Genomic DNA, 26,972 nt, shown 5'->3' on the forward strand with positions numbered 1-26,972 from the left:
TTATATTTATTGTTTTATTATAGGAGAAATTTACAGAACTTCTAAATCATTGGTATATCACATATTTTAGACGTCCAGCAATTTTTGTATTTTTTTCATTTGATTTTTTTGATGTTCCTGGTATTAATATAGAAATTGTGTTCTGTACGCTCCTGTTTTTGCTGTTTTCAAATGGGTCTTCTTCATATTAAGCTAAACTATTACAGTGCTCACTACACATAAAGTCATTGACGCACCGAAATGTGTTTAGAATCAGTAGTTTTTTAAAATTCTTTCTTCTATTTCTATTTCTTCCATCTACTTCTGAATTCAAAATTATTTTTAGGCTTAGTATACATTAAATCAATGGCGTACGACAGCCTTTTAATACTCCGTTGTTACTTAAAAATTGTGATTGGTGCATTACTGCTTTTATGCGCTTTTACCGCGTGCTTCCAAATTATAGAGAAACGAAAACAACTCACGCATAGTATAACTTTTTAAATTATAGAGAATCTTTACGTCACTTAATATATGCCTATAAATAACTCATAGGCGTTCGAAATTCAGGGTGATAGACGACCACTCGACTTTTAATAATTTTTAATGTGTTAGGGGTACGATATTCGTTTTCCTATCACAATACTACTAAATTAAGATTTGCCAGAGATCAAGATTAATCACAATCAGTAGTGTATTACGTGTCCCATTTTGAGTAGTAAACAACATATTCCTTGGAAATATCACATTTTGCCACTATTTTGATTTTTTCACATAAAATTAGTAATTACATAAAATTTCAACATTTGTGAATAGTATTGGCGAACTTCGTTTCTCAAAAGCTTTAAAAATTTTCACAATTTTCAAATTATTTTCTTTAAAAACTGTATGCCGTACGCCTTTGCTTTTATTCGATTAAAATGTATGTTTAAATTACAGATAATTCTTGTGGCGAATCTATTTGAGGTAAACAGGCTGCAGTACAAAACAAATTCAAAGTCACTTTTGAAAATTAACAATTTCCAACCTCGGCGAATTCCCAGTCTAAACCAGATTTCCTCAATTATAATAAGACTTTACCTCACTTTTAGGTTTTAATCAAAGAAACACAATTTTCTTCAAGCATTCAACTCAAGTAACTGCTGTAATTATTTCCTGGAAACTGATAATTTAATTGAAACGCTTGCGCCCCCATTAAAATCCTTTTTTCCCCTCAATCGCAATAATAATGACAATACTCTCAATGCATTATACCCCATAAACGCTCTTGAATGCACAGCACATCAAACTTCCGAAACTGCTCGTAAGCAATTTACGAACTTTATTGTTCTACGGAAAAATCGCCATGTCTAAGGGCCCTTACAAGCGCTTTTCAAGGTAAATCTAACGTTTTTCTTTGTATAATAACTTACCTTGCTCTTGTGGATGTGCTGGTGCTGATATTCGGAATCGAACTCTGGTTCTGAAAAGTAGCTGGGGTCCTCAAAGTGTCCCACTCCTCCTGCAATACCGATTCCAGCCATTGGGAGTCCCCCGGAGACGTCAGCTGATTCGAAAAGTCGTAAAACAGATCGGTCCCTGATTTCTCTTAAATGAGATCTAAAAAACGAATAAATTTTACAGTTAGTGAATTTTAGTAAAAATGTGTGTATGTGTGTGTGTGTGTGTGTGCGGGAGAAATCTACTAAATAATTGAAGAGAAATGATGGTGTATGCCTGGTAGTAAAAGGCATATAACAATAAAAATGACTATGTATACACAGGAGAAATACACTGGTAATCTTATGAATATATCTTAAAAATTTATTCTTAAAAAGGTTAGATTCCTATACAGAGGAATTACTTTTCAAAATATTTTCACGTTATTTCTGGATATTCTGTATATAATCTCCCCTGAAAATCAATGAGAATGCCTCGAGTTTTCTCCTCAATTCTCCAAATTTGTTGTTATATTTTTTCTTTCATTTGTATTTATCATTCCATTTTTTTTATCTTTACTTTTTTTAGAATTTTTGACCATTAGAAGGCAACGAAAGTCCTTTGTAAATGTTAAAATGTGTCTAGTTCTTTTATATCTGTCCAGATATCGATGGTTTTGAAGGACACCCTATATATTTTTTACGTATTAAATAAATATAAATTATAAAGAAATGTTTTATATTTCTTTTATATCTACTTATTTTTTGAATCTTAAAATTCGAAAAGAAAAGTAAAATAATGGAGACATTTCCTACATGTTTTTCCTCTATTTTTCTACTTATTTTCGAAAATTTGACAAAAACATAAAAAAATCCTTTTCAGGATTAAACTTAGATCATCGCTCACCTTAAATCCTCCAATTCATAGAACATATCCTTGGAAGAATCGTGGATATAGATCTTGACGTTGGGTGAGTCGAGGTATTCCATAGTGAGCTGTTTCGGAAATGACCTAACGAAGAGGGCTTTTACAGTATCTATCGAGGTGATTTCGTTCGGAAGCAGGGCCCTTTTCGTTTCGTTACGGTATTGGAGGAACACTAGACCTGAAGAAAAGCAACCTGAAAAGCGTGATTCTACTGGATCAGTAGAATTATGATGTGACATTGAGGATGCCACCATATTCTAACTGAGTGATGGTGGGTTCTCATGCATGTAGAAATGACAGCATAGCTGCCATCAAAGTCTCGAGCTTTTTGTACGTAAATATAGTATTATTTTCGCTTGCGAGAAACCTTAAAAGCGATTACCAATTTGTGCAAATTTATGCTAAAAGTATGTCTAAAATTATTCCAATTGTTGAACGATAACTTTATGTTTTATTTTTTAGCAGCAAGTTCAAAACAAAGCTGCCGAAGAAAGGACGAGGAAAGCAAACTGAAGAATAAATTAGAAATTCTTGGAAATTGGAACTTAACGGGATTCAGTGGAGGGAAGGAAAGACCGAAATCGATAGAACGTTGTCAGATAACAAAAGAGGAACTGTAAAACCTATTATTACTACTACTAAATTGCCAGCGTAGTTATTATTGCCCTGAATTGAGTTACGCTTAACATTTTTAAGTCCATGAGGATTCATCAATAAGATTAAAAAAATTTCGATTTTATGGATCATATTCTAGAAGTTAGAGAGGAGCTTGCAACATGCCGAGCATATGACGTCCAAATAATAAAGGTTTTCATAAATTTCAGTTCATTGACGCAGTAGCCTCTTCAGGGCTAATAAATCAATGTATCTCCTCGCCACTTTATCTGAAAAATAATTTCCATAGAATCCACGAAAGTGACCGATATTATGTCTTTAATGCAACTTTTCCACGCATATTAACTGCTTGGTAAAGGTTACAGGACTAATCTCTTGCCACTTAGAAAATCACTTCTAGGGACAATTGTATCTTTTCAAATTCTAGAATACGGCTCTTATTAGCTAACTTTTGACGATTTTCATAATGCTAATTGATCTCTACTTTCTAAACCAGCTATCCAGAACTTTAAATAGAAAATTGGCTTTTCCAGGGTAGGATTGCTGATTAGTAAAAGACAAAAAAACATAAAGTTTTAATTGAATGCTGCCTAGTAAAAGGTTCAAGAAAAAAGTATTTTTCATTAAGTTTTAAGAAGCCTGGATTAAAGTTTCTCCGCTAGTTCCAAACAGAGTTTCCTCCCTGTTTACTTTTTAAAAATTACAGAGATACTTTTGGAGGACCATTCAAAAGATTGCAATCATATATTGACTAAGTTATGATAATAATTTAGAAATATTCGACATTGATTATGATTATATTATTGATAAACTGGTTTTCTAGAGAATAATGGTAGAGAAAATTTTATAAAGGTAGCAACAATTTGAATAAAATCGCTAAATCATTTACGTGAAATTGGTGAACAAGTGGTAATCTCAATAGATCTCTTGAGTGCATTTATATATGTAAATGTAAAAAAGAATGTTGGGGATTAACGTGCCTTTTAAGACATTTCTGACTGTTCTAGTTGGTAAGTTTGACGAAAAAGTTTTATTTGAGTAGCTGAAGCCAGCTTTTGTAACTTTGCTTGTATCAGCACTTTTGGTTGAATCAGGGATTTTAGGGCGAATGATGGATAACTTTCACATTAGCATTTTAGGTTCTTCTTCTGGTGTTCGAGATAATTTTATGTTACCCACTTTTCAATTCCTCTTCTGTTACCTGTCAAGGTTCTATTGATCTCACTCGTTGCCTTAACTGAATCATAATAAATTCCAATTTCCAAGAATTCATAGTTTCTCCTTCAATTTACTTTCCTCGTCATTTCTTCGACATTTTTATTTTTATCTTCGCTGCAATAAAAATATACGAGAACGTGAAGTTATCGCTCAATAATTGGAATAATTTTAGATATGGTTTTGGCATAAATTTACATAAATTGGTAATCGTTTTTAAGCTTTCACGCAAGCGAAAATGATATTATATTTATATACAAAAACTGAACCTTTTTACTAGGGTAAAGCCGTAGTAAAAATATACGATATGTACAAAAACAATAAAAGTAAGTGAATACAATACAAAATTGTAGGAATTTTGCTTTGAGAAAAATTCCCGCAAGAAACAAACAATACAACTGAATCTCCATTTTATAATACATATATCAAGGATACATAATTATGTATCTACACGTTTTCGATTAACTTGATGAAACAATAGATGGTTGATATCAATTGAATACTGAAAATATGCTGATTTCTACGAGCTTTTCAAGTAATTTCAGTCCCATTGCAATTCTCTGTGTTAATCAAATCTGTGTTAACCGAACCGCCTCCTGATTAAGTAATATAAATGAAGGCTGCATTTTCATGTAAAATCAAACCAGTATGTTACAATAGCCTCCAAGGCTAGACTACTTGTATTATATTGTAGCAATTCAAGAGCAAACTCAATCCTCTCTTAGATAGCCATTATTGTCAGGTTCCATAACAAATAACAATGGAATCCACTTTAGTTTGAGTATCTATTTCAAAAATTAGTCGAGAAATTAATCTCAAAATTTTTGCAATAATAAAATGTAGTTACCTTTTCAAGTATGTGATAAATAATGTAATTCTGCACAGTGGAAAATTATGTGAGTGCATCATTTCGGTAAGAATGCTTCAGGACTCCAAAAAATTCCAAAATTTCTAGAGAAATTCCAAAGCGAAGAAAATGTCTACGTTTTACAAAATTTTCGAGCGTCGATGCGAGGGTATCTGTGGAGCAACTGTTTTAGATATAACTCAAAAATGAGGCACAACATCCACATCTTTTAATTTTTGAGATACCGTTTTGAAAGTGCTACGAAAATAAAGTCCATTTGGCTGTGGAACAATCATTTCATTAATTATAATACCTATCTATTCTAATGTTTCAGTGGACTTGTTGGCAACTTCCGGGGACATAAGTGCGACATGGACTTCTCCAATATACCCCAAACTTTATTCCAATGACACATCCATCAATCCCTTAGGCCGCCCCATTACCCCCGATGAGGACTCCTGGCTGGGCAGCTTATTGAATATCGGAGCAGTCATGGGAGCTTTGCCCATGGGCTTTTTGGCAGGCAAAATCGGAAGAAAGTTTACACTTCTCATAATTGCAGTACCCCACATCATCGCCTACCTTCTCTTTGCTTTTGCCAACAACATCAATGAATTTTACATTGGACGAGTGATTAATGGGTTCTCTGAAGGGGCTGGATATGCTATATTGCCCATGTATATTGCAGAGATAACTGAAGATTCCAATAGAGCAGCTTTGTCAACTTCGCTAAACATATTCTGGACTTTAGGGAATTTTATTCCTTATGCTCTAGGGCCTTATCTGTCCATAAGAACATTTAATTTGATCCTCGCTTGCATTCCTTCAACCTTTTTTGTGTGTTTTTTTTTTATTGCTCCAGAGACTCCGCATTATTTAGTGCAAATTGGGGAGTACTCAAAAGCAGAGCTTGTGATAATGAATTTGAGGCATTGTGAAAAAAAAGAAGCCGAGAAGGAAGTGGGGCATTTGAGAGAGATTATTAATGAGCAGCAGGATGGGAATTTGCTGGACATCATAAAAAATCGAAAGCTTCTCAAGGCTTTAATCATTTCTTTAACCTTAATAATCTTGCAACAACTGTCAGGAATTAGTCCAGTAACTTTCTATTTGGAGCCTATATTTCAGGCCTCAGGAAGTTCATTATCAGCTTCAATATCTTCTACCATATGCGGAGCCTGCATGTTCACTTTTAGCTTCATAGCCCCTTTAATTATACATAGAACTGGCAAAAAATGGCCCTTAGCTATTTCCTGTTTAGGAGATTGTCTCTCATTGGCAGCGTTAGGGGCGTTTTTCTACGTGAAAGAAGAAGGGAAAATGAGCATAGATAGTATTTCTTGGGTCCCAATTACAGGCCTCATCAGCTACATCTTCTTCTTCAATTTGGCCTTTGCGCCAGTTCCATGGACCATCAGCTCAGAACTTTTCCCAAATAAAGTCAAATCAGTATCTTCGTCTTCGGTTGCAGCAGTCAACTGGCTCTTGTCCTTCTTCAATACCAAATTTTTTAATTCATTGACAAAAACTCTGGGCACAGCCGGCACGTTTTGGTTTTACAGTGGGTTTTGCCTGTTTGCGGTGGTGTTTGACATTATTTGGGTACCGGAAACCACCGGGAAGACTTTCAGTGAAATTCAGGCAATGTTGTAACGATAGTGATTGCAAGGATTATTTATTGTGTGTTTGGTGTGAGTGAGAATAGTAAAATCAAATTAGATCATAATTTAGTTTTAGTTAGAAAGGAGAGTTAGCTGATAGAGAAACAATTGATAGAAATGCACCTGCAATTTAGGTAACAAATTTGAAATTCCAAATGTTTGGTTCATCTAATTTCCTTAAATGAGACGATTTCCTGAAAGTCTATTTTTGAAGGGCTTTACGAGGCTATAGAGTCGAAGTTTCGGAGACATTCAATGTGCAAAAAATATTAAAATAATAAATTGTTCAAAAATGTAAAGTATAAAATTTATTATTTTGTAACATTAGCGAATGTAATGTAAAATTCAAAAATTTCTAAAAATGTGTAAAATTTTTGAGCGTCGCTATCTCAGGAAACTGTATAGCTATTATAAAAAATTGTTGCATAAGATATCCACTTAAGTGCCTTATTTTCTACTGTAAACATAGACATGTTGAAAGCGGGGTTTGAGGATTTAGAGAAAATTGGTACAAAATATTACACTAATTTTCTTCTAAATAATTTTGTTTGAAAAATTTGCTCTAATTATGTTGAAAATTGGTTAGTATTAAAAGATTATTTGAAAAAACTAAAAACTGATAAACGAAGATCCTGTTGTTAATTAGACTTAAGATATGTTCTAAATATATAAAACTTGAGAACATGAAGTCAGGGAGGTATTAACCGAGATATTGATCAATATAGATATAGATAAGTAGTAGAAGTTTGGATAAGGAAGACACGGTTATATGGCACTCGACATGTGAAACATCTACATGATTGAAGTTCAACTGTTGTGTTTTGTATTTATTAATATACAGGCGTTCAGTTTAATATGATGGCATTTATGGAGCATCTGTTCTTCCTGTTGTAGACACGAGGTCATTTATAAATGAAGAAAAAGTTGCTGTTTTATATGATCAATAATAATTGCAGCTTATTTAACTTTCTTTTCAAAGCTTAGGTACAGAATGCACACCAAAGAATGGTTATGCATAAAACGTTTAGATATCTTATTTATTATTTACAAAAAATAGTTATTTACAAAAATTATAGTTTAATAAAACAGACTTTTCAAAGTTGACCATTTTTCGCGTTCACCTAATATCCATGTAACGGAAGAGATAAAATATAATCCTTGGAAACGATACCAACGGAAAAAATATAATATGATCCTACATTCTTGTTAGGAACACAAAAAGCAACTTTTTCTAACTTAGCCCACCTCGTAGCTCCAGTTCTGTAGAATACCCTCATAAGAGCACAATGTAATCATATTAAACTATAAACTGTATGCAGGTCATAATAATTGTGGTGGAATCATACAATGCCCCTGCAATACTACACTTTTATGTTAGAAGGCAGATGGTTTAACCTGTTAGAGTGCCCTTCACATTCTTTATAAGGAAAAATACATCTTGTGCATAGTACATGGATAAGCTTCTACCACTATGATCCTAATAGATGATCTGTGTTGTTAAATGCAAAATTATGCATTGCAGATTTTACTATGTAGAAACTTACGCAAAGCAAGTTTCCCGCAGTCAGGTACTGGGTACTAAATTTTTAAAATTTAGTTGCCATTATGACTGGTGTATTACCCACACAGGCACACAAATTGCCAGCCCTACCCTGCTGCTTAATCATGGTGCATTAATAACTAAAAATGGCAAACAGAAAACTTTTCCTCTTTGCTGTATATACTTACAAATGCATCCATGATACAATTTTATACAGGGTGTTTCAAAAAATGCAGGGAATATCCCAGAAATGAAAAGTTCTTGTCAAAAGATTATTCTTATGGTTATAAATGGTTTTCCAAAAACTTACCTTTACGGAAATACTGTTAAGGACTTTAGGTTATTGCTTCTTGGCGTAGTTTGCTTAGTCAATTTGTTTTGTACTTTCATCCCTTAAGTTACGCCCATGGGCATCGATACGTATTTGAAGGATTCCATCTGGGCGCCAGACCATCGTACCCATCAGGCCATATCGAAGGGCTCTTTATGGCTGGGAAATACGCTACCAGTCAAAGGAAGCTTTCTAAATTGGACCTTTGCCGCGATCCGCAATTCGGCGGATCGCAATACTTCAATGAAAGCGACTTGTATAGGTATTTGCCAGATGGCGGCGATTTTATGACCTTAGGCGCGACCATTGCCCGCAATGGCGTCTGGTATTGGTGCGCCCCTGGGTGGAGTTCCTCGGGTTTAGTACTTAAGGGATGATCGCAGTAATTTTGCTCTCTTTGACCAGTGCTCGCTCTAGACATGTGATCGTAAACGTAACTCGTAATCTTCCCAACTAAGCAAACTCCCACTTCATACTTAGACCAATACTTTACCATTATTTATATAAGTGAAATTTAATACAGTCCACTTTCGTAAACCAAATTGTTGTTTTCGTGGTTTTCGTTTATCGAAGGAACCTCAACAAATACAGTTCTTTAAAATTTGATAACAAAAATGGTGTTTTCTAAATAATTTTTCTTTCAATTGATGAAATTTAATGAATTTTGGGCCACTCGTAGTAGTAAATAAGACAGCACCTAACACTTCTTTATATTTGTACACCTTCAGGCAAGCGGAGAGAAGGTTACACTCAACTTCTTAAGCGCTAAATATTTTTGAGGTCTTGGTTTTTTTAACCGTTATGTGGTTTATTAGATTTTCAGCGTGCCTAAGGAAAAAAGGAACTCTTGGTTGATGCATGTAAATCGGACCACTTTCCAGAAAAACACCATTTGAGCAAAGAGCATATTTTACAAAAGTAATGGAATTTTACGTGTATTTTTCAGTCTATCACCCATATACCAAAATAAACAACATTTTTGTGATTAAATTGTTAAAAATAAATGTATTACTTTAAAATAAATTCATTAAATTTCATCAACTGGAAAAAAAGTTATTTAGAAAATACCATTTTTGCCATAAAATTTTAAAGACCTGTATTTGCGTAAGGGTAAATTTTTGAAAAATAATTTATGAACGTAATTACTATATTTTGACAAGAATGGGTATTGCTCACATTTTCAGAAACACTCTGTATACATTTAAAAAAATCCAGAAAAGTTTGTTTAAAATTATACGTTTTTTAATATATTCTAACAAAATAGGTTTTATGAAATGTTTAATTTTCTGCAGTGGTCTAGATGTTATTCATCTACTTGATACACAATCAAGTAAAATACCTATTTGTGAATCTGTATTATTATACATTATATTATGAATTTCATTGGAAATTACATACTATGTAAATTAACTTAGTCAAATGTATTTTAAATTTCAATAGACAAGGATGTAGTATATTTATTTAGTTACAAGAACGAAACGCAAATATTATAATATAATCTAGAGATAGTTTCAAATGTTTCACTAAGTTGAATTTCCACTTTCGAGTTTCCTAGTTTCTCGAAAAAAACCCAAAATAACTTCTTTGTCATTAGGCCCTCTTGTATATTATTATCAGTTATTTAAAAAAAAAGAAGCAAAAATCAGCTTCAGTTACGTAGAATAGAGTGTCGCATCAATAAAAAAGGGAGTTATTAAGTTTTTATATTTTGTATAGAAGGCCAATCCTAGAACAACCATCGACAAGTAACATATCTTGGATGGGGCATTCTGGACAGTGATCTACTATCGACATAGCTTCTATTACTCTACAACACTAGTTACTATAAACAATCCATATAAAACCATTAAATTTCTTTAGTGTTGAAGAAAATAGTACTTCCAGATCCGTGTAATTTATAAATGAATAACTCAAGTCTGATCTTTCATGCCAAACTAACACTGGTTAGAACATTAGGCAGAAGTTGTAACATTTCTGTATGTTATTGTGATACGAATATACTGGAATTATTATAGTTGGATATCACGGTACTTACTGTTGATAGTATATGTTGCCACAAATGAGTTGAAAGGAAGTGAAAAGATCTAATCTCCAAATCAACTTAACTTCTATCTCCTGCTGAATGATTTGATAACAAGCATCTATTCTTTTGAACTGTTATGCGCTACCTTAATATCTGAAATGGATATAATGCGAAATATCCTTCCAAATTTCTCCTTTTTTAGAACTGTAGTTTGCTTCTTTCGTTATTCGCAACACACATCATTCACGTTCAGAGATTTCTCCTTCTTCTTGCAGCTGCAAGCATTTATCATGGATTTTCACGTCGAATTTTAATCAAATAACAGTCAAAACAAGCAGGTCATGCATTTTAAATATCTCATAGTTTATTGAGATTGATTTGTTTTGATATTTTATTACATTATCAATAACGAAATGTTATTAGTTATTAAGTTTTTAGTTTGTTGTAGAAAATGTCGTGAATTACATAAATTTATTTTTTTTCTATTATTATTTCCAATAAAGTTTAAACCTATAGCAGTTTTCAATAAAAAATTAAAAAAAACCTTTCAATTGAAGTATCACAAACCCATACTTTCAATTTAAAAATTTGGGGGTTGCAATTGTCACGCAAAGGGAGTTAAATTTAGGGATGAAATTTTTACGTTACAGAATATATTTTCAGAATTTAGAATTGACATGTTTCGGTATTTTCTTTACATAGGTTGAAATATGTAGATATTGAATTTATTCTATTTGGCTATTCCACCCTATATAAGTATATTTTCACGGTACACACTTAATAAGGCTTAAATAAAGCGATATTAAAGCAAAAACGTTCATTTCGATTAGCAATTAACGTTCGACGTGAGTGAATTTCAGCGCGGTGGACCAAATAATGACATTACTACCATGTGCGATTATACAGACTGTACCGAAGTACCTTAGGGAAAACTTTCCCCTTTTTTCCATAGCAGACAGAGGTGTGCTAGGAACGAGGTCTACGAGATTAAAAAGAATTGTTACAAAATATTTGTAGATCATTTTGTATTTGTAGAAATTCAATAGTAAAAAAAGTCGAGATGCGCTTACGAGAATGTCTTTTTGATAACTTGTGACAGAAAGGTACCTACTTGAACATCTTCCACTGAAGAGAAAAAAACTGTTGTTTTTTTTCATAATAAATAATAAGAGGTGTGCTAGGAACAAGGGCTGCGGGATTAAATAAAATTATTACAAGAAACAATGCATACAGCTTCAATAGTTTAATTCTTTCACAATAATTCGAGAATTCGCGTTGTAATTGAAAAATCAGTTTAACGATATTTTTTTCTCAAAATTTTCCATTCGAAAAGTGTGAGAAAAATTGTTTAGTGAACTTGTGAAGGCTGTATGTACCCATGTAAAACCTCCGGAACTTTGATCATCCCTATATAACTTAGTACAGGCATACATCTATCCTAGAGCCTATCATGATATAGATATTTACGTTTTATTTGGCCAGCAGCCTAATGTTTCAAACTCTCATAACAGATATACTATTTGGAATTATTAATGTTGATGTAGCTTCTAAGTAAACCATTCATCAAACTGTGGTTTGCGTGTTCCTAATTCACAAATCAAAATCTCGAAATCATAGTTTTCTAACTGTACCTATAAAATAAGTCATTCGACTTTTATTATGTGATATCTCAAAAACAGATTAAGATAGGGTCATTAAATTTAAGTTCAATCAAAATTAATTTCAAATTTCACGCCCTACTCCTCAAAATCCTTAAAGTTACTTCACCCATTGTGAAATAAAATATCTGAAACCGTTTTTAAGATATTTGAATGGCAAAATCCATAGATATGTCCGATAAATAATCCTCCAACTCGTCTAACTTTCAAAGTCTGACTCTTATAATTCGAATTCCTTTTCGTTTGGAGGTGTCATTATTGGAAAAGTGCGATTAAAACTCTACCCAGGTTTTAATTAACGTTTCGGAATGCTTACCTAAGGGCCTTTCCAAGGTTTTGCTGGGCGTTCGCACAACTGGAAGGGAACTGCGCTGTTTTCCACCTCTCCGGAACCCTGTGGAGCTGGTCTCCACCTCCGACATGATACCAGGGTCGTCGTCGAAAAGCATGGCATTTGAGGGGGGCGGATATCCCCGCAAGTGGCCCTAATGAGGATAATAAGTTTGCACCCGATGGCTTAAATTAAATACCCTTAATATGTAAAAGAATTGCATTTTACATCTCTGTCTTCCAACCGAAATATTAATTCCCTGAATAAATCGCCAAAATCTTGACACTTAATAATGCGCTAAGAAACGGAATTAACAGGGGCTGATTTAAGTCCCATCAGCCATTATCTCTTTTATTCACCCCTTTTGCTATAGAATCGTTACAGTGAAAGCTGGAAACTCAACCAACAAAGAAAAACAAGATTAATACTGAATCTGGAACAATCATTGTTTTGCGTCAGGCTAGAAGATTAATTAGTCAGATAATGATCTTGAGGGTGAAGTAAACGGACAGGTGGTCAGTGGGTTAAAAAACCATTTGTAATCTACCGTTTTGTTGTATTTATTTTTGTGTCTATTTACTAGAAGTTAGACGAAAAACACAATTTTTTAGTATTAAAAGTAGCATTTTCATATAGCTTTAATCGCTGATGTAAAATTATTCTTCAGAATTGGTTTAGCTGAATCAGAACTGGTCCATGAACCACCCATTAGAGTAACATTGCTGTTACTAAGTGCCATAGATCATGTTAATTTTACATCAATTCTATTTTTATGAGATAGTTAACGAACTAGTTTTGGAATCAGCTAAACCGACTTTGAATCATAATTGTGCATCTGGTCTTAGACTCAATAAATTGTTTATTAATCTTAGTCCATAGGCTAAAGCGCCAATGACTACTTGTCCCATCAAGTTAATAATATTTAACTTCGTTTAAATAAAATGAAATTATTTTTGTTTAAAAACACACTGTAGTACAATGTTGATTTTTAAACGTTTGATTACATTGTTCTATGAATAGTGCATTCTCTTGTCGTTGCTAATCTTTAGCCAGAGACCCGTACGTTACTGGTAATAAGTAAAAGTAGGCGTATAAATTGGGCATATTCAGTGAGGATAACAGCTACGCAACAGTTTTACAACTGCTATATATTTGAAGTAGGGTGCATTTAGCAAAGATACAGATAGTTGCACAACTGTTGACGCTGCTGAACACGGCCATTAAATTGATTTTTTTTTTGTTACAAAAAAGGGATGAGACTTATTCCCTAAAATATTTGTTCCTGCCAGTAGAGTCCTTTGAAAACATTCTTTTTTGAACACGGTATTCCCATATAGTTGTTAAACTTTAGTCAAGATTCACTACGCACACTACGCCAGTGGGTTTATGCGGGTTCAATTCCCAATTATTTCTATAGAGAGAAGCGATTATCAACTTCAATTACCCCGTGAACAATCATGTACTGAAAGGTTTTAGAACTGAGAAACAATAAATCCTGGAAAGGCAGCTTTCAAGAATAAGCTGTCTCTTCTAGGCACATAATACGCCATAGAGTTTAGGTGCATTCGATGCACGACTATTACTGTAAAAGAAGAGTATTAAGTGAGGATTATTTAAAAATTGAAAAACACAGCATCCGGGAAATCCCTAAGTAGCTTTGTAGGAGCAAGTTAGTTCCCTTGAGTATATGTAACTGATTTTATACGTATTAAATCCCTAAATATTTCAATATAGAAAAGGTTATTAAAATTCTAAAAGAAGAAATTGTTGTATTGATTTGGAAGAAAAGTGATGTCATGTCCTCGCTGTAGCGTTCATAGAAGAATCCTCACGATGATGTATGGTTACTAAGGAAACAATATTACAGGCATTTCAATGTCAACGCGTCTAAACGCTTTATTAAATTCATAACATTTCTTGAGGCTTAAAAGAGTAAATTAATTGTAATATTGCTGCTTTCGTAATAAAATATAATATATACATTCGTAATAAATATTGTATAATATTCGCATATCAGAGCTTTTAAAGACCTTGTGCTTTCCAAAACACTATATTCCACGTAGTGTTTTGGAATATGTCGGGTGTGCTTTAAAGGCCTTCTTATACACTTATAATGCACTATTATCCCACGTGCATACAAAAATTTTTATCGCACGCTAATATTTTAAACATGAAATATTTAAATCTACGTATGATTGTAGTCACTCTAATTTCTCTGTTATCTCCCTCCTTAAATATACAGATTACTTTTTGACATATCTTTATTACCTGTCGAAGTGCGGATTCCAAAGGTGTCAAAACAATTTTCAAATTAACCGGCTCGTTTCTCTCAAGTGCAAACGACCGTTCCGAGACCTTTATCAATTTCCTTTTCCCGGTCTTGTCCAAGATTTCGTCTGGATTCAGAGAGGACAGGGACTCAGTAAAAGAGATGACACTCGCCAAGGGATTGAAATTAACTTGCTTTGACGGATTTTTGTTGTCTCTCTTGTCAAGGTCTTTATTTCGGCATCTGTTTTCCGTCTGAAGACCCAGGCGGAACTTCGAGCCCATTTCCAGATTTGGAGGGAGAGAAACGACACTTTGGGTTGACATATTTTTATTGGCCTATAAATTATCCCTGGGTTGTAATATTAGGGCCAATTTCAAGGAAGCTTAATAACGAAATTTCCCGCACAATATATATAAATTTCCGGATTATATTATACGTAATATTGTGGAAAAACAACCGGTATATTCAAAGACCCGCCATAAACTGAATTAATTCCACTGAAGGATCATCATCAGGCCTGTAATAATGGTTAAGTCGGCCTAATTGGTGAGGTCACGCAATTTACTATTTTGATGAGAACAGGATCTGCGGCTTAACGATGATTCCGGATCATAATGAACTTGATGTAATAGGAATTTTCGCGATTGGGCGCGGTTTACCTCTAGATCCATGGTCCGAGATAATGGTCCTCCTTGACCAGACATGTTCGACAAATATTGACCACCCGCACCTGCGCCCAGAGTGTGCCTTCGAGGGTCGTCACGCCGCGTACTGCGGCTTCTTCCTCTCACCTCCCCACCTTCATTGTCACTACGAGCTGAAACAAAAAAATAGGAAAATGTAAAAAACTTTATAAAGATTGTAACTTTAAGCGTACGAAAAAAATCGATGAGGTCATTTTAGGTTGTTTGTGGTTTCGGTTAGTTTAGGCCTAAACGATAAATTAGTGTTTCGGTTGAATGATACTGCAACGTTGCCCATTGGATTTTCAAAAAAATTGCTGACGAAAATAGTCGAAACGGTACATTTTTTAATCAATTTTGAGAGGTCGTAGCGAAAAAAACTTATCAATACTGTACATTGTAAGGAAAATTGCCATTCAAAATTGTTAATTTTCAACCCAATGCATTTCGTAGCTATTAGACGTGTTTACCTGTCTTTGTTCGTAATATAGGGTACAATTCAATTTTCAAAAAATTGAAGTGTTTTTATTTAATATATATGATATTCGTCATAAAAAAAATTTAAGATGAATATTTGTGAATGATTTTAGAAGAAATAAATTTTCAGAATCTTGATTATGACAATCAGCCAAGGCGTCTTTAAAATAAGAGCTTTTATAAATGATTGAAAAATGTGCCGTTTCGACTATTTTTATGAGCAGTTTAAATCATGCTAACAAACCTCTAGATACAAAATTTAATTTTTTTCGTTAATTGGTTGTCAGATATGTGCCCTGAAAAGCAGTGTATTTAAAAAAACACAAAAACTATGAGAATTGCATTTACTCACAAGCCACAGGCAAGTACGGGTATAATAAGACATATAACTAGGAAATAGACATTGGAGTTGATGTTTGTTTGTGATGCGTCATTCTGTGGATACCAGTTCGAAGCAGTGGGAAATAATCTTGTTTCTTTATCGTTGCGCGCGCATCCCGTAAGAAAAGTATATCGTATCGTAGATTGATGTCATTTTTGAGTCACTAAAAGTGCAATATCCGCAAAAGTTGATTATTTCTCTGCTCAAATAACTTCGATTAAATATTTATTTCTCATTCTAATCAACCTTCTCCTATCAAGCAATTTTCTTCCACAGAGTATTCAACGATTCGACAACACTATTATAAAAATCATCTAGACTAGATTTATCCTGAGAACTTTTGTTTACATATTCAGATCCGTGTTCTTCAACTAAATCATTCTTCATCATCAGATCTTTATTAATCCTGAATATTTTTCTCCTTTTGGGACATTTTTTAAAAACTTTTCCGACTAGACTTTTGAACAATAATTTTCTCATATTTATGGCAATTGTTACATAAAAACACCTTTATTGAATACTGTTTTGTGAATGGCAAAAACAACGTAGTTATTTTGCGATCCATCTCACTTTTGCCTCTTTTAATATCATTTTCTTCTTTAATATCTTGTAAAATAATTTCCTCATCTTTAAACTGATTAATGTTTTTCAACACTTTGGACTTGCTCTTATGCATCCCTAGATTTCCATACAATATTGGAGGCCCTTGAGGTTCATGTTTATTATCCTGGCTAGAATTTCTAGAGTTGGTGATAAGTAAATCATATGAAGTCTTGGTTTGAGGTCTGAGGATGCAGGAGGACTTATATTTAGCCCTATTAGACTGCCAACAATTGAGGCTTTGGCCATGATGCGTAGCTTTGGAGGTCATGGATCTTCTGTAACAGGGCAAGATGTCTATGCTTACGTTGTTATGCAAGACATTGATTCCTTGGAGATGTCCAAATTTTTTAATGGTGATATTGCCAATATTAACCTTTACTAGACCTTCTGAAGGGCAAGGTTTAGGGCTGCAGCAAACTGACCTGGTTTTCCTCGCTCTATGTGTAACTTCTGGCTGAATTTCTGTAGGGGATTCAGGCACAAACAGATTTATAAAAGTGTTCTTAAAAGGAGCAAAAGTCTTTGGCATCATTTTATATCTAGGATCAGTCTCTTTTTGAGGCATCACCATTTCCTGAGATGCAGATTTTTCAACTGCCCTCTCCGCAGGTGTCTCATAGGAAGGCAAAATTTCTTCTAATGGGATTCGCCTAAGGGCTGCAGGCCTATCATTTTCATGGGTATTTTCCGGGAAATCTTCGATATCTTTATTCCAAAATTCTCGTAGGTACAATTGATGACTGTCCACGAAACATGGTCTTAAGGGCGATTGGAAAAACATTTGCTCATTAAGAGGACCTATATCCGCCCTCGCCAAAGCCTCAGATTTTAGTTTCAGGAATGAAGCAGTTTCGGGGAAGTTTGCATAGGAGATAAGCATGTTTGAATGAGGATTTTTGGTGAATAATGATATGTTTAATTTTGCTTGCGAAGGGACTGACAGAGTGTCAAATGAGGTTACGTTTTTAAAGCAAATAGCTTAGTCACTTCATATTCCAGGCTTCGTCTTGTTTGCTAGGGAAAAGTTTCCAAAAAGGTTTCCCCTTTTCCCCATTCCCTCGTGTGACATTTCCCGCTGCTTTAATTCAGATTAACTCTCCAGAAATCCGGGTTTATGTTGGAGACATTCCAGGGAGAGGAATAAAATAAGCAAAAATAGGGCTCTAGCAGTGTGTGAACTTGGTAAGACATTTGTGATAATATCGATTGAACTGCAGCTTAGGGCGGCTGTTTTTAAAGGTTTTAAAGCTCCAGCAATATTTTATAGTACATATAGAGACCTTTTACTGCACTCAGTATACACTAAATAAAGTAATTTTTCAAATTTATTTGTCCCATTTGACTGTTTATTATGGGCTGACTCTTATTTTAAACATTTCGTTCTGTAGACATCTGGTTGTACTGGCTTCAAATGTATGTTCTTCAAATAATGGATAAGCCTTACCAAACTCAATATGCAATATTAATTAGCGTATCATAATGTTTTTAGATTCGGTCATAAAAAATATTTTTCTTCCATTGTTACTTTTTTCGTCTCATTTCTAAATCCGAAATTGTGACAAATATGTCCCTGCCTATATAGCATAGTTTCTCAAATTATAGAAAACATATACAGCACTTAATCTACGTTAAAACATGGGCATATCACTGTGTTTAAAAAATCGTAATTTTTCATCCTTATTTGTCCCATTTGTTATTTTACAGTCCGTGGCGGATTTGAATGTGGGTGGACCTAGATACAAAGCAAATTCACGTACCGAACCCGGTATGAAACTACCTAATTAAGTGTGTACGTCCGCCACTGAGCTAGAGTTTAGGTTATTTTTAATTTCCGATTAATTCTGTTTATGTAATGAAAGAGAACCTTTCATGTTAAATAGGTTTTCCTTGGCGGTTGTTTATAAACAATTCTGTATTGTAGCACGTTTATAGGTTTATCCAACCCGCATTGTGACCACAACGCCTGTCACAGATATACCTTTGGTTAGTGCCAAAATGTTGAAAATATCAGTTATATCTTGTTCAAATTTTATAGTCACAGTGTATTTGTCGCTCTACCAGGGAGACTCCACAGATCGAAACCCCCCAAACAACGCTCTGAAGTGGACAATTGCCTGGAAATCAGAGATGTTGACAGAGCCAGAAATGACAAAATGTCCAAAAACGTCATACTACAGGTCATACTGGGTCAGGTCTAGAAGTTCTGGAAACCTGTAAGGAGTTCCTCAACCTCAAAGAATGGATCATCAACCTGACTTGAAAAATTACTTTATGGCTTTGGCAATGATGACAGCAAAAGCATGTCTTTGTTGAAGCAAGTCTGCACCATAAACCTTAAACTGACAGGTTTACAAAAATATAAGCCAAGTGCTTGTTCTATTCTGAAACGTCTCCCTAAAAAAACTCCCTGTGAGATCCAGAATGCTATAATTATATATATATAAATATATATAATTATATAATAGCTCAGAAAATCCTCAGAACATCGTTGTTTCCAGCAAAGGTAGCTGTAGCAAGCAAAGCAGCTATGACATAAGGACGTCAAGCATTATAATATCCAAGATATTATCGAATTTAACATCGAAATTTATGATGGCAAAATCTAAATCCGAAGAGCTGGTGTAATGGTGCAAGTAAATTTGCCATTCATTTCAGATATCCTCGTCGCTACGCATAAGTGGAACATTCAAACTGAGGAAAATGCGGAGTTGCTCTCTGTTCCTAAATTCAATCAAATGGTCCAAGTTACTCCTAAAACCCTCACCTAACATTTTTAATCCACCCTACTCTAGGTGAACGACGCATCAGTATTAGAGTTGTACCTTTGCCGATACCAGAGTACCCAAATATACGAATTCATCACTCAAAACGACCTTTGCTGCATAGAGTGGGTTAATAGTAACTTGTTTAGGGTGTCAGTTAACTCCAACTTGAATGAACCTGTATGGCATTTAGAGCCTGAAACATCAGGGATTTGTGAGAGAAAAGGGTTAGTTCAATCTGGAAAGCTTTGAACTGTCTTGGTTTCTCATTTCTCCTCTCTTAACATAAGAAAAGACTAAAATGTCATAAAAATATCAACATTTGAGAATTTGGTGATCAGTTTTGAAAACCTATATCGCACATAGCAAAATTTCGAACCTGAAGCATCAAAAAAGTAAAATTTATTGTTTTAACTTGCACAGCTTTAAGTCTAAGGAACCTGGATTAAGGTCGATAAGAGAGATTTTCTGATGATATTGCAGCTATGTCCAGAAAAGCAGCTTAAATATAATTGGATATTGAAGCATCAAATCCCTTTGAATTGCTCGTTCCAGAATTTAACCAAATCGATTACCTTCCAATTTGCTTGCTTCAAACTGCATAATTTCCCCCTAAAATAGTGTTTCCTCTAAACTCCAGTAATAACTGAATAGAGGCCTCTCCTAAGCAGTAATGCAAAATTGAATTTAACTAGCAGTAGACCCTTTCCAGATAAATCCGGAAATGAAATCTAGATTAGGTCTTAACGATATTGACGCTATTAATTGCCTTTCGCTCCCTAATTAAATGTCATTTATTTGATGGTTTTTGCCTCTTTAAATCTTTACCACAACCTTCTACTTCATGGCACAATGGCACTAATTTAACAAACCGTGTCGGATATTTAAATGCGTGATTTGCTTTTGACACAGATATTATTTATAAAACGAGGCTCGGCTAGAATAAACTACGGAACATCCGAAAATAATACTGGATTCTGAATCCGACACTATCGATGCAAAATACTGGAGAAACTAAAAATAATCCATGCTGTAATATTCACGTCAGTAAACCCAATAGTGAGCTTAATGGCGAAAGGGAGAGTCTTGATTGTGTAAGCAGTTTGGTTCAAAATTCATCCCGGAGGCTTACGAATGAGAGAGCAAAAACGTGACAAATACAAACGGGGGCCAAAAATTACACCCAAAATCATAATAGAAAAGTTATAAATAACACATTTTAATGGTAAAAATGCTCTTGAAACTATAAACGCTGTAAAAGTGGCCAAGTTATATTATTGTAATGGCCCCATTTCACGGTAACGAGCATTCAAAGCAAATATGAAACGGTTACAGCCAGATTTGTAGACCATTCTTTACATTTGTGGAGTCATCCTGTTTTAGTACACTTTTTACGATCTCTAAAATAATAACCCAAATTATTTTCCATCGAGGCCAGATTTATTCAAAGATCTCGGAAAATACTCCAAGTGCTGCAGATGGTAATCAATATTATCACGATTGAAAAATAAATAGAAATGGCTCGAAATTAATAGATCGTGATACGCCAATGGTTTAATGTATACCCTGTGCTATAAAGGCTCTTTAAAATCTGAAAATTCATCATGTCGCTCTAAAGAAAGCAGCGAAGCTGCCCCCACTTTTTAATTAAGGAACATGGCGAAAAAGTCGAAATTGAGGAAATAATTATTTTTGATAATTGCTGGGTCTGAGCCTAATTTGATACGATAATAACTTGGTGCCTATTGAGCACTATAAGAGTTGTCCGTAATTTGAAAATATGCATTTTAAACAAGTAAAAGCAGCACAGTACCTAAAACAACAAAGAACCAGCAACAACAAAAATATCACATAAGATAAATATATATATAATATGCTCCAATTTAAAAGACCGTGCCTAGAAAAACTTGCCTTAGTATATATTGAGCTCTATCGGTCCTTAATAGTTTGATAAACTATTATATAAACATGGTGACAATAGTGACGTAGAGAAAGGAATTCTGAGAGCATAGAAGTTAATAATTAAAAGCGTTATTGCTGAAAATTGCTGGGTCTAAAAATATCACGATACGTTATAACATGTTGTACCGTATATTGGATACTTTAAGGGTTCTGTACAATTTGAAAACCCACTGATAAAACCAGGAGGTGTAGAACGCAATACACTTCTCAAGAAATGGAACGTTCAAATTTTGGAATTTGGAATAATTTTATATTAAAATTTACGAATTCTCTAAGTACGTTTCTGATTTTTCATAAATGAAATTTAAAGTTTCTTTATTTTTGCACTTATTTCACGTCAATATATTATACTATCAAAAGTGGAGTGCAATGATTTATTCAAACACAATAGTTTTCAGAATTTAATTTATAAAAAATAATATTACCATATTAAAGATGGGACGTTGGTCTGGTACGCCTTGATTTTTCAAATTTCATAGTATAAAATGTTCTTGAACTTGATACAAAATTTGAGCCAATATGGCAGACTACAAACAGTGACGTAGAATATTTGATTAAACATTGGATAATTTTCTGAAAATTCAGTTTCAGAAATTGAAATATTTTGTCATTAAGGTCACAAATCATATCATTACGCCTGTGATTTATCTGATGTGAAAAAGGAAATTTCTATAACATATGTAGAGTCAAATCATCTAACTGCAATCCGTTGGTAGTTCGTTTAAAGCTGATAATTTTCAAAATTTTCAAGTTCCAAAAATTTTAATATTTTGCTGTGAACGTTCAAAAATCAAATTGGTCTGTCGCTAATTTTTCATTATCAACCTAGAAATTTTCATAAATTTGCAAAATACTTGCAGTGAGCTTATCAGACTGCTGATGATGTAGCAGGTTTTGTTTGAAACTGACAATTTTCAGAACATGGAAGTTTCAGAAATTTCAATATTTATTAGTTGAAATCTAGAAATCAACCCGGTACGCCTCTGATTTATTTATGAAACTGAAAATTTCTCTGAATTTAGAACATACTTTTAGACTCTCACATGAAATTACAATCAGTGGCGTAGCAAACTTTTTAGGACGGTAATAATTTTCAGAATATTTAAGTTCCAAAAATGGGAATACATACTTTGCTATTAAAGTTTAGAAATCAGTCTGGCTGGTGGGCGTCTGACATTTCATGTATCAAATGGAAAATATTCCTGAATCTGTAAAATACTTGTAGAAAATTTACTAGATTACAATCAGTGGCGTAGTAAGGTTTGTTTGAAACTAATAATTTTCGGAAAATAGAAAATAGAAATTTAAATATTTATCGGTTAAAATCTAGATATTATCCCAATAGTACGCCTTTCATTTTTTTGATTTGTAAAGTAAAATCTTAGACCCAATATATCAGTCTGCGATCAGTGGTGTAGCAAACCTTGTTTCAAGCTAATAGTTTTCAGAAATTTCAGATTTCGAAAATTTCAACATTTTGCTGTATAGTTTAGAGTTTAGAACGCTTAACTTTTCATGTTTGAAATTAAGAAAAAAACAAATAGGGGAGAAAAAGTAGAAATGGAAGAAATAAGAATTTCGAAAAATTCCTAGGTCCAGAAAAGTATTTTCTATTTTCCTATTAACCCGTCACTGCCCTAGTATTGACTGCCTGAGACATTCGAGATGATGGGAATTGATTCGTTACATAAGAGCCCCCAAGTCCAAAGCTGAAGATGTAGTGTGACGTAAACTGGGGAGATTTCGGGGGGTGGAAGGTAGAAAGTTTAACGTTTATTGTGGGGTCAGCTGATTAATGGTGTGGTAGCAAAAAAAAGCGGATTTGAGCCTCAATTTATCTTTCGAGGTCTCTCATAATTGAAGGTGCTGGTGACATTAAATATCCGAAGAAAGTACTGGAAGATAAATGGTTGCAGTACGTTATTAAAACGCTGCCCAATCTCTCTTTTTCAGTTTAATTTCATGTTTTCTTTAAAGTTAATTATTGTGATTGATGAACGTATTCTATATGCGTGCAAATTGAATCTAAAAACGTCTTTTTATCGAACCTAAACCCCACAAAGCGCTTTAGATACAAGCCAGCACCCTAGTCAAACAAAGCCAATTCTTACCACAATCAGCTTGGAATTTTCTCTTCTGGAAAATCCCGGATGAGTTCGATGAAAACACTAAAAATCGCACTTAAAACACGAAAACAAACGAGTAATCGCGGTCTGGTATGCACTAAAATGAATATTTGAATGGTTCGACAGATGAGTAAGCGCGTGCGACGCCACGAGATAAGGGGGGACGTCGATGACGACGGGCGTCGGGTCGAAAACCCGACGTCGGCGACGCGGGAAATGCGACAGCACGTCGCAACTTGAGTCGGGTAAAAGGGAACTTGTGTTTAGGGGGATTCGATCTGGAAATAAGGCTGCGTTGCCACGTAGTGGTAGTGATGAATGTCCCTATTTATTGCATAGAGAAACGGATTTTAAGTTCAAATAAAACGATACTAAAGTTGTATTTTGACAGTAATTAGATATCAACTCTTGTTTAATGGCAGTTGTTAGAAACGCGTCGAGAACGAGAGAGAAACAAAATAAAGGAAATTAATAGTAACCGCTAAAATGCCCTATATATATACACAAATGCCTAACACCTACTCTTAAAGCTACTACACACAGGGAAAAGTTTCGAGAGGAACATACATGGAATTGGACATCCGATTAGGAAAAATGTGATTTTATGTAGTAGCACCCTAATAGCTTCCGTTAGCTTGTAAGGGAGCGGCGTCATTAAAGTACGTTTAATTTACGTTTAATGATACTGATGCTGTACTTTTGTATAAATTGAGTTAATGGTTTTCTAAATTAATTATACATTGTTTTTGAGATTTTACAATAAGCTTAGAGAAGCATCTTTGTTTGGTTTGTTAAATTAATGTTAGCAAATTTTATTGCAACAAAATTTCTACTAATGTCTACAAGTCAAAAATTCCACAAAGGTGTTACAAATATGTACTATTTGATTCATTAAATTCTTTTCAATTATTCTTGGAAGATGTGTACTGAAAATCTTAGATAATTTAAGACCAATATGCATTCATGCATTGTAGATTAGAAAAAAATGATTTGAGCATTACGTTCATTCGTGCTTTTTCCATCTCAAATTGCATTCATGCATGTTGTCCTAAAATAATCGATAATTTCCATTGTACTTGTTATATTACATACGATGAAATTTCTATCACTATCAGTATTAGTATAAAACAAATAGAGAATGAAATTCTAACGTTGAGAATTTTTTAATCCCAAAAATCAGCCAAACATGGTTAGTTTGAAAGACTTTTCACATCCAAATCATAGGAGATTACCTCTAGATGAAGGGTTGAATTTCTGTAACAATGTGAAAGGCTCTCAAAGAATACATATGTATATAAATCAATAGTGTGGAAAAGAAGGAAAGTTTCAGATGTTATATAGATCCTCATATTCACCTCACCTATTGTATGAAGATTATCCTATGTTAATCAAAAAATTAGAAATTTCTTCAGAGAAATGCCGATCCAAATTGCTTCAAGTAGACTCATCTACAGATGACAGGAAAAGGTCTACCTTCAGAAATATACAGGAATCACCTGAAGAATAAAAGTTTTGAGGAATTTTTTGAGGTCTCAACAAGACTTATTAGCCTTCTGCTGCTCGAAAGCTTGATCTATCTTGCAGTTTCTTTTACCCAATTAATACTTTTTTCCCCCAAGAAAACATTAACGAGCTGAGCTCAGCTTTTTGCCTGGCACAATACAAAACAACGAAAAAAAAGAGCGATCAATTTATCTTCCACATTATGCTGCCGGTCCTGAAATTTTCCTCCGGGCCTTAAAAGCTCATATTTACGCCCTGCCTCCTTTTTGCTTGCCTGCATTGTCCCAGTTTCTTCTCCAGACACCTTAATTGTGATTCACTTTAAGACGTACGTATAATATTTGAGCTGAAAGTTAAGGGCAAAACTACCCCTGTTGCACCGTGAATTGCATATTAGCTCCCTGATGTGATGTTTATTTGCCCTTCCCTCGGGGTTAAAACTGCTAAGAGGGCTGAAACAATGAGAGCAGAAAAAGGGGTGAAAGGTGGCTTTGTTTGGAATCAAGAGTGCTAATTACACGACGATATTAGGTCGATGTTGAGCGCTGCGAGTGTTCGTTAACTAAAAAATAACGAAAATGAGAAGGTATTCGATTAAAAATTAGGAAAGATACATTTTGCGATCCTGCAGAGCAAAATGCAGCATTTTAACGCAAATTGGATTACTGTAGAGCCGTAAATATTATAGAGCAGACCCAGTAGAGCAGGTTAAATAGCTCGAGTGACTCGGAATGAACCCACTCAACGGTTAATAAAAGCCTCATATGGTCTTCTCACAGAATCATGAGAATTTAGTAGTGATTTATGCGCACGAATTTTTGTTCAAAATGTAGGACTTACCCCCATCGCTCCCTCTCCCCGACTTGCCATCCGAGTTCCATTCTTCTTCTGGAAATAAGAAAGCTTGTTTTAATATATGGACTTGTAAGCCTCATATCCAGTTTCGGTGTTTGATATAAATTGCAAGGGTGCTATGTGGAAAATGAACCGTGTTATCTGAGGTTTTATTCAGTACTTCTGCCTGATGAGTTCTGTTTATGTATGCTTTTATTGTCGATTGAATTTTGTAGGGAAAATGACGGAGAAAATTCTTAGTAATCGCATTTGCAGCTACAAAAAAATAATTTAAACTTGATGAAAGGAGGATAAACATATCCTGATACATACATACATAATATTCCTAAAAGTTTAAAGCTATAATGATACATTTCGAATTTGATTATGTACAAACGACGGATATGATTTTTCATGAAGAGTTCTGAAAGTTTTAATGTTTTTAACAAAGCCTTAAAGTAGTTAAAGTTGAAATGAAGGAATAAGGAAACGAGAATTCAAAGACAATTACAAATTTTTGAAAGTTCCTAAACTAATTTTTTGAGTATGTTTGTTCCGCCTTTTTATTTCATAACTTTGGTTCTAGCATGATAATAATACCGTTTTAAATGTATTCTTAATATGCACCTGACTATCTACAAGTAGAGTAAAACATTTTTCAGGGGTTTCAAAGAAGTTTTTCATCAACCATACGATGAACTAATTAACTTTATCACACAGTTACAATTTTAGATTTGCCAGAATTGCTTTACAATTTGCTATTTCTTAAACTTGATAACATAATTTATGGCATACTTTTGATACATCACTTTTTAAATTATG

The 26,972-nt window shown here is 34.0% G+C and overlaps 2 protein-coding genes across 14 annotated transcripts in view; one reads left to right on the forward strand and one right to left on the reverse strand.

Moving 5' to 3' along the window:
• The window catches only part of LOC136418091 (coiled-coil domain-containing protein AGAP005037), a 90,500-nt gene that overhangs the window by 48,370 nt on the left and 15,158 nt on the right, over nt 1-26,972 (reverse strand). For 5 of the 13 annotated variants that reach the window (XM_066404032.1, XM_066404031.1, XM_066404027.1 and 2 more), the window contains exons 1-4: nt 14,815-15,277; nt 12,532-12,700; nt 2,305-2,518; nt 1,392-1,578 (exon numbers count right to left, since the gene is read on the reverse strand). In XM_066404032.1, coding sequence (XP_066260129.1) covers nt 1,392-1,578; nt 2,305-2,518; nt 12,532-12,700; nt 14,815-15,141 — 897 coding nt within the window. In that variant the 5' untranslated portion in view covers nt 15,142-15,277. Of the gene's footprint in view, nt 1-1,391; nt 1,579-2,304; nt 2,519-12,531; nt 12,701-14,814; nt 15,278-15,477; nt 15,636-23,798; nt 23,976-26,156; nt 26,205-26,972 lie in introns of those variants that run through there. The other 8 variants (XM_066404023.1, XM_066404030.1, XM_066404026.1 and 5 more) reach the window with 6 other exon arrangements.
• Nucleotides 3,819-11,007, forward strand: LOC136418097 (facilitated trehalose transporter Tret1-like). Its single transcript, XM_066404044.1, has 2 exons — nt 3,819-3,950; nt 5,337-11,007. The coding sequence occupies exons 1-2, from the start codon at nt 3,902-3,904 to the stop codon at nt 6,653-6,655; spliced, it is 1,368 nt and encodes a 455-aa protein (XP_066260141.1). The 5' UTR covers nt 3,819-3,901; the 3' UTR covers nt 6,656-11,007.

The sequence above is a fragment of the Euwallacea similis genome, chromosome 32 (assembly GCF_039881205.1).
Source record: "Euwallacea similis isolate ESF13 chromosome 32, ESF131.1, whole genome shotgun sequence".
Taxonomy (NCBI): Eukaryota; Metazoa; Arthropoda; class Insecta; order Coleoptera; family Curculionidae; genus Euwallacea; species Euwallacea similis.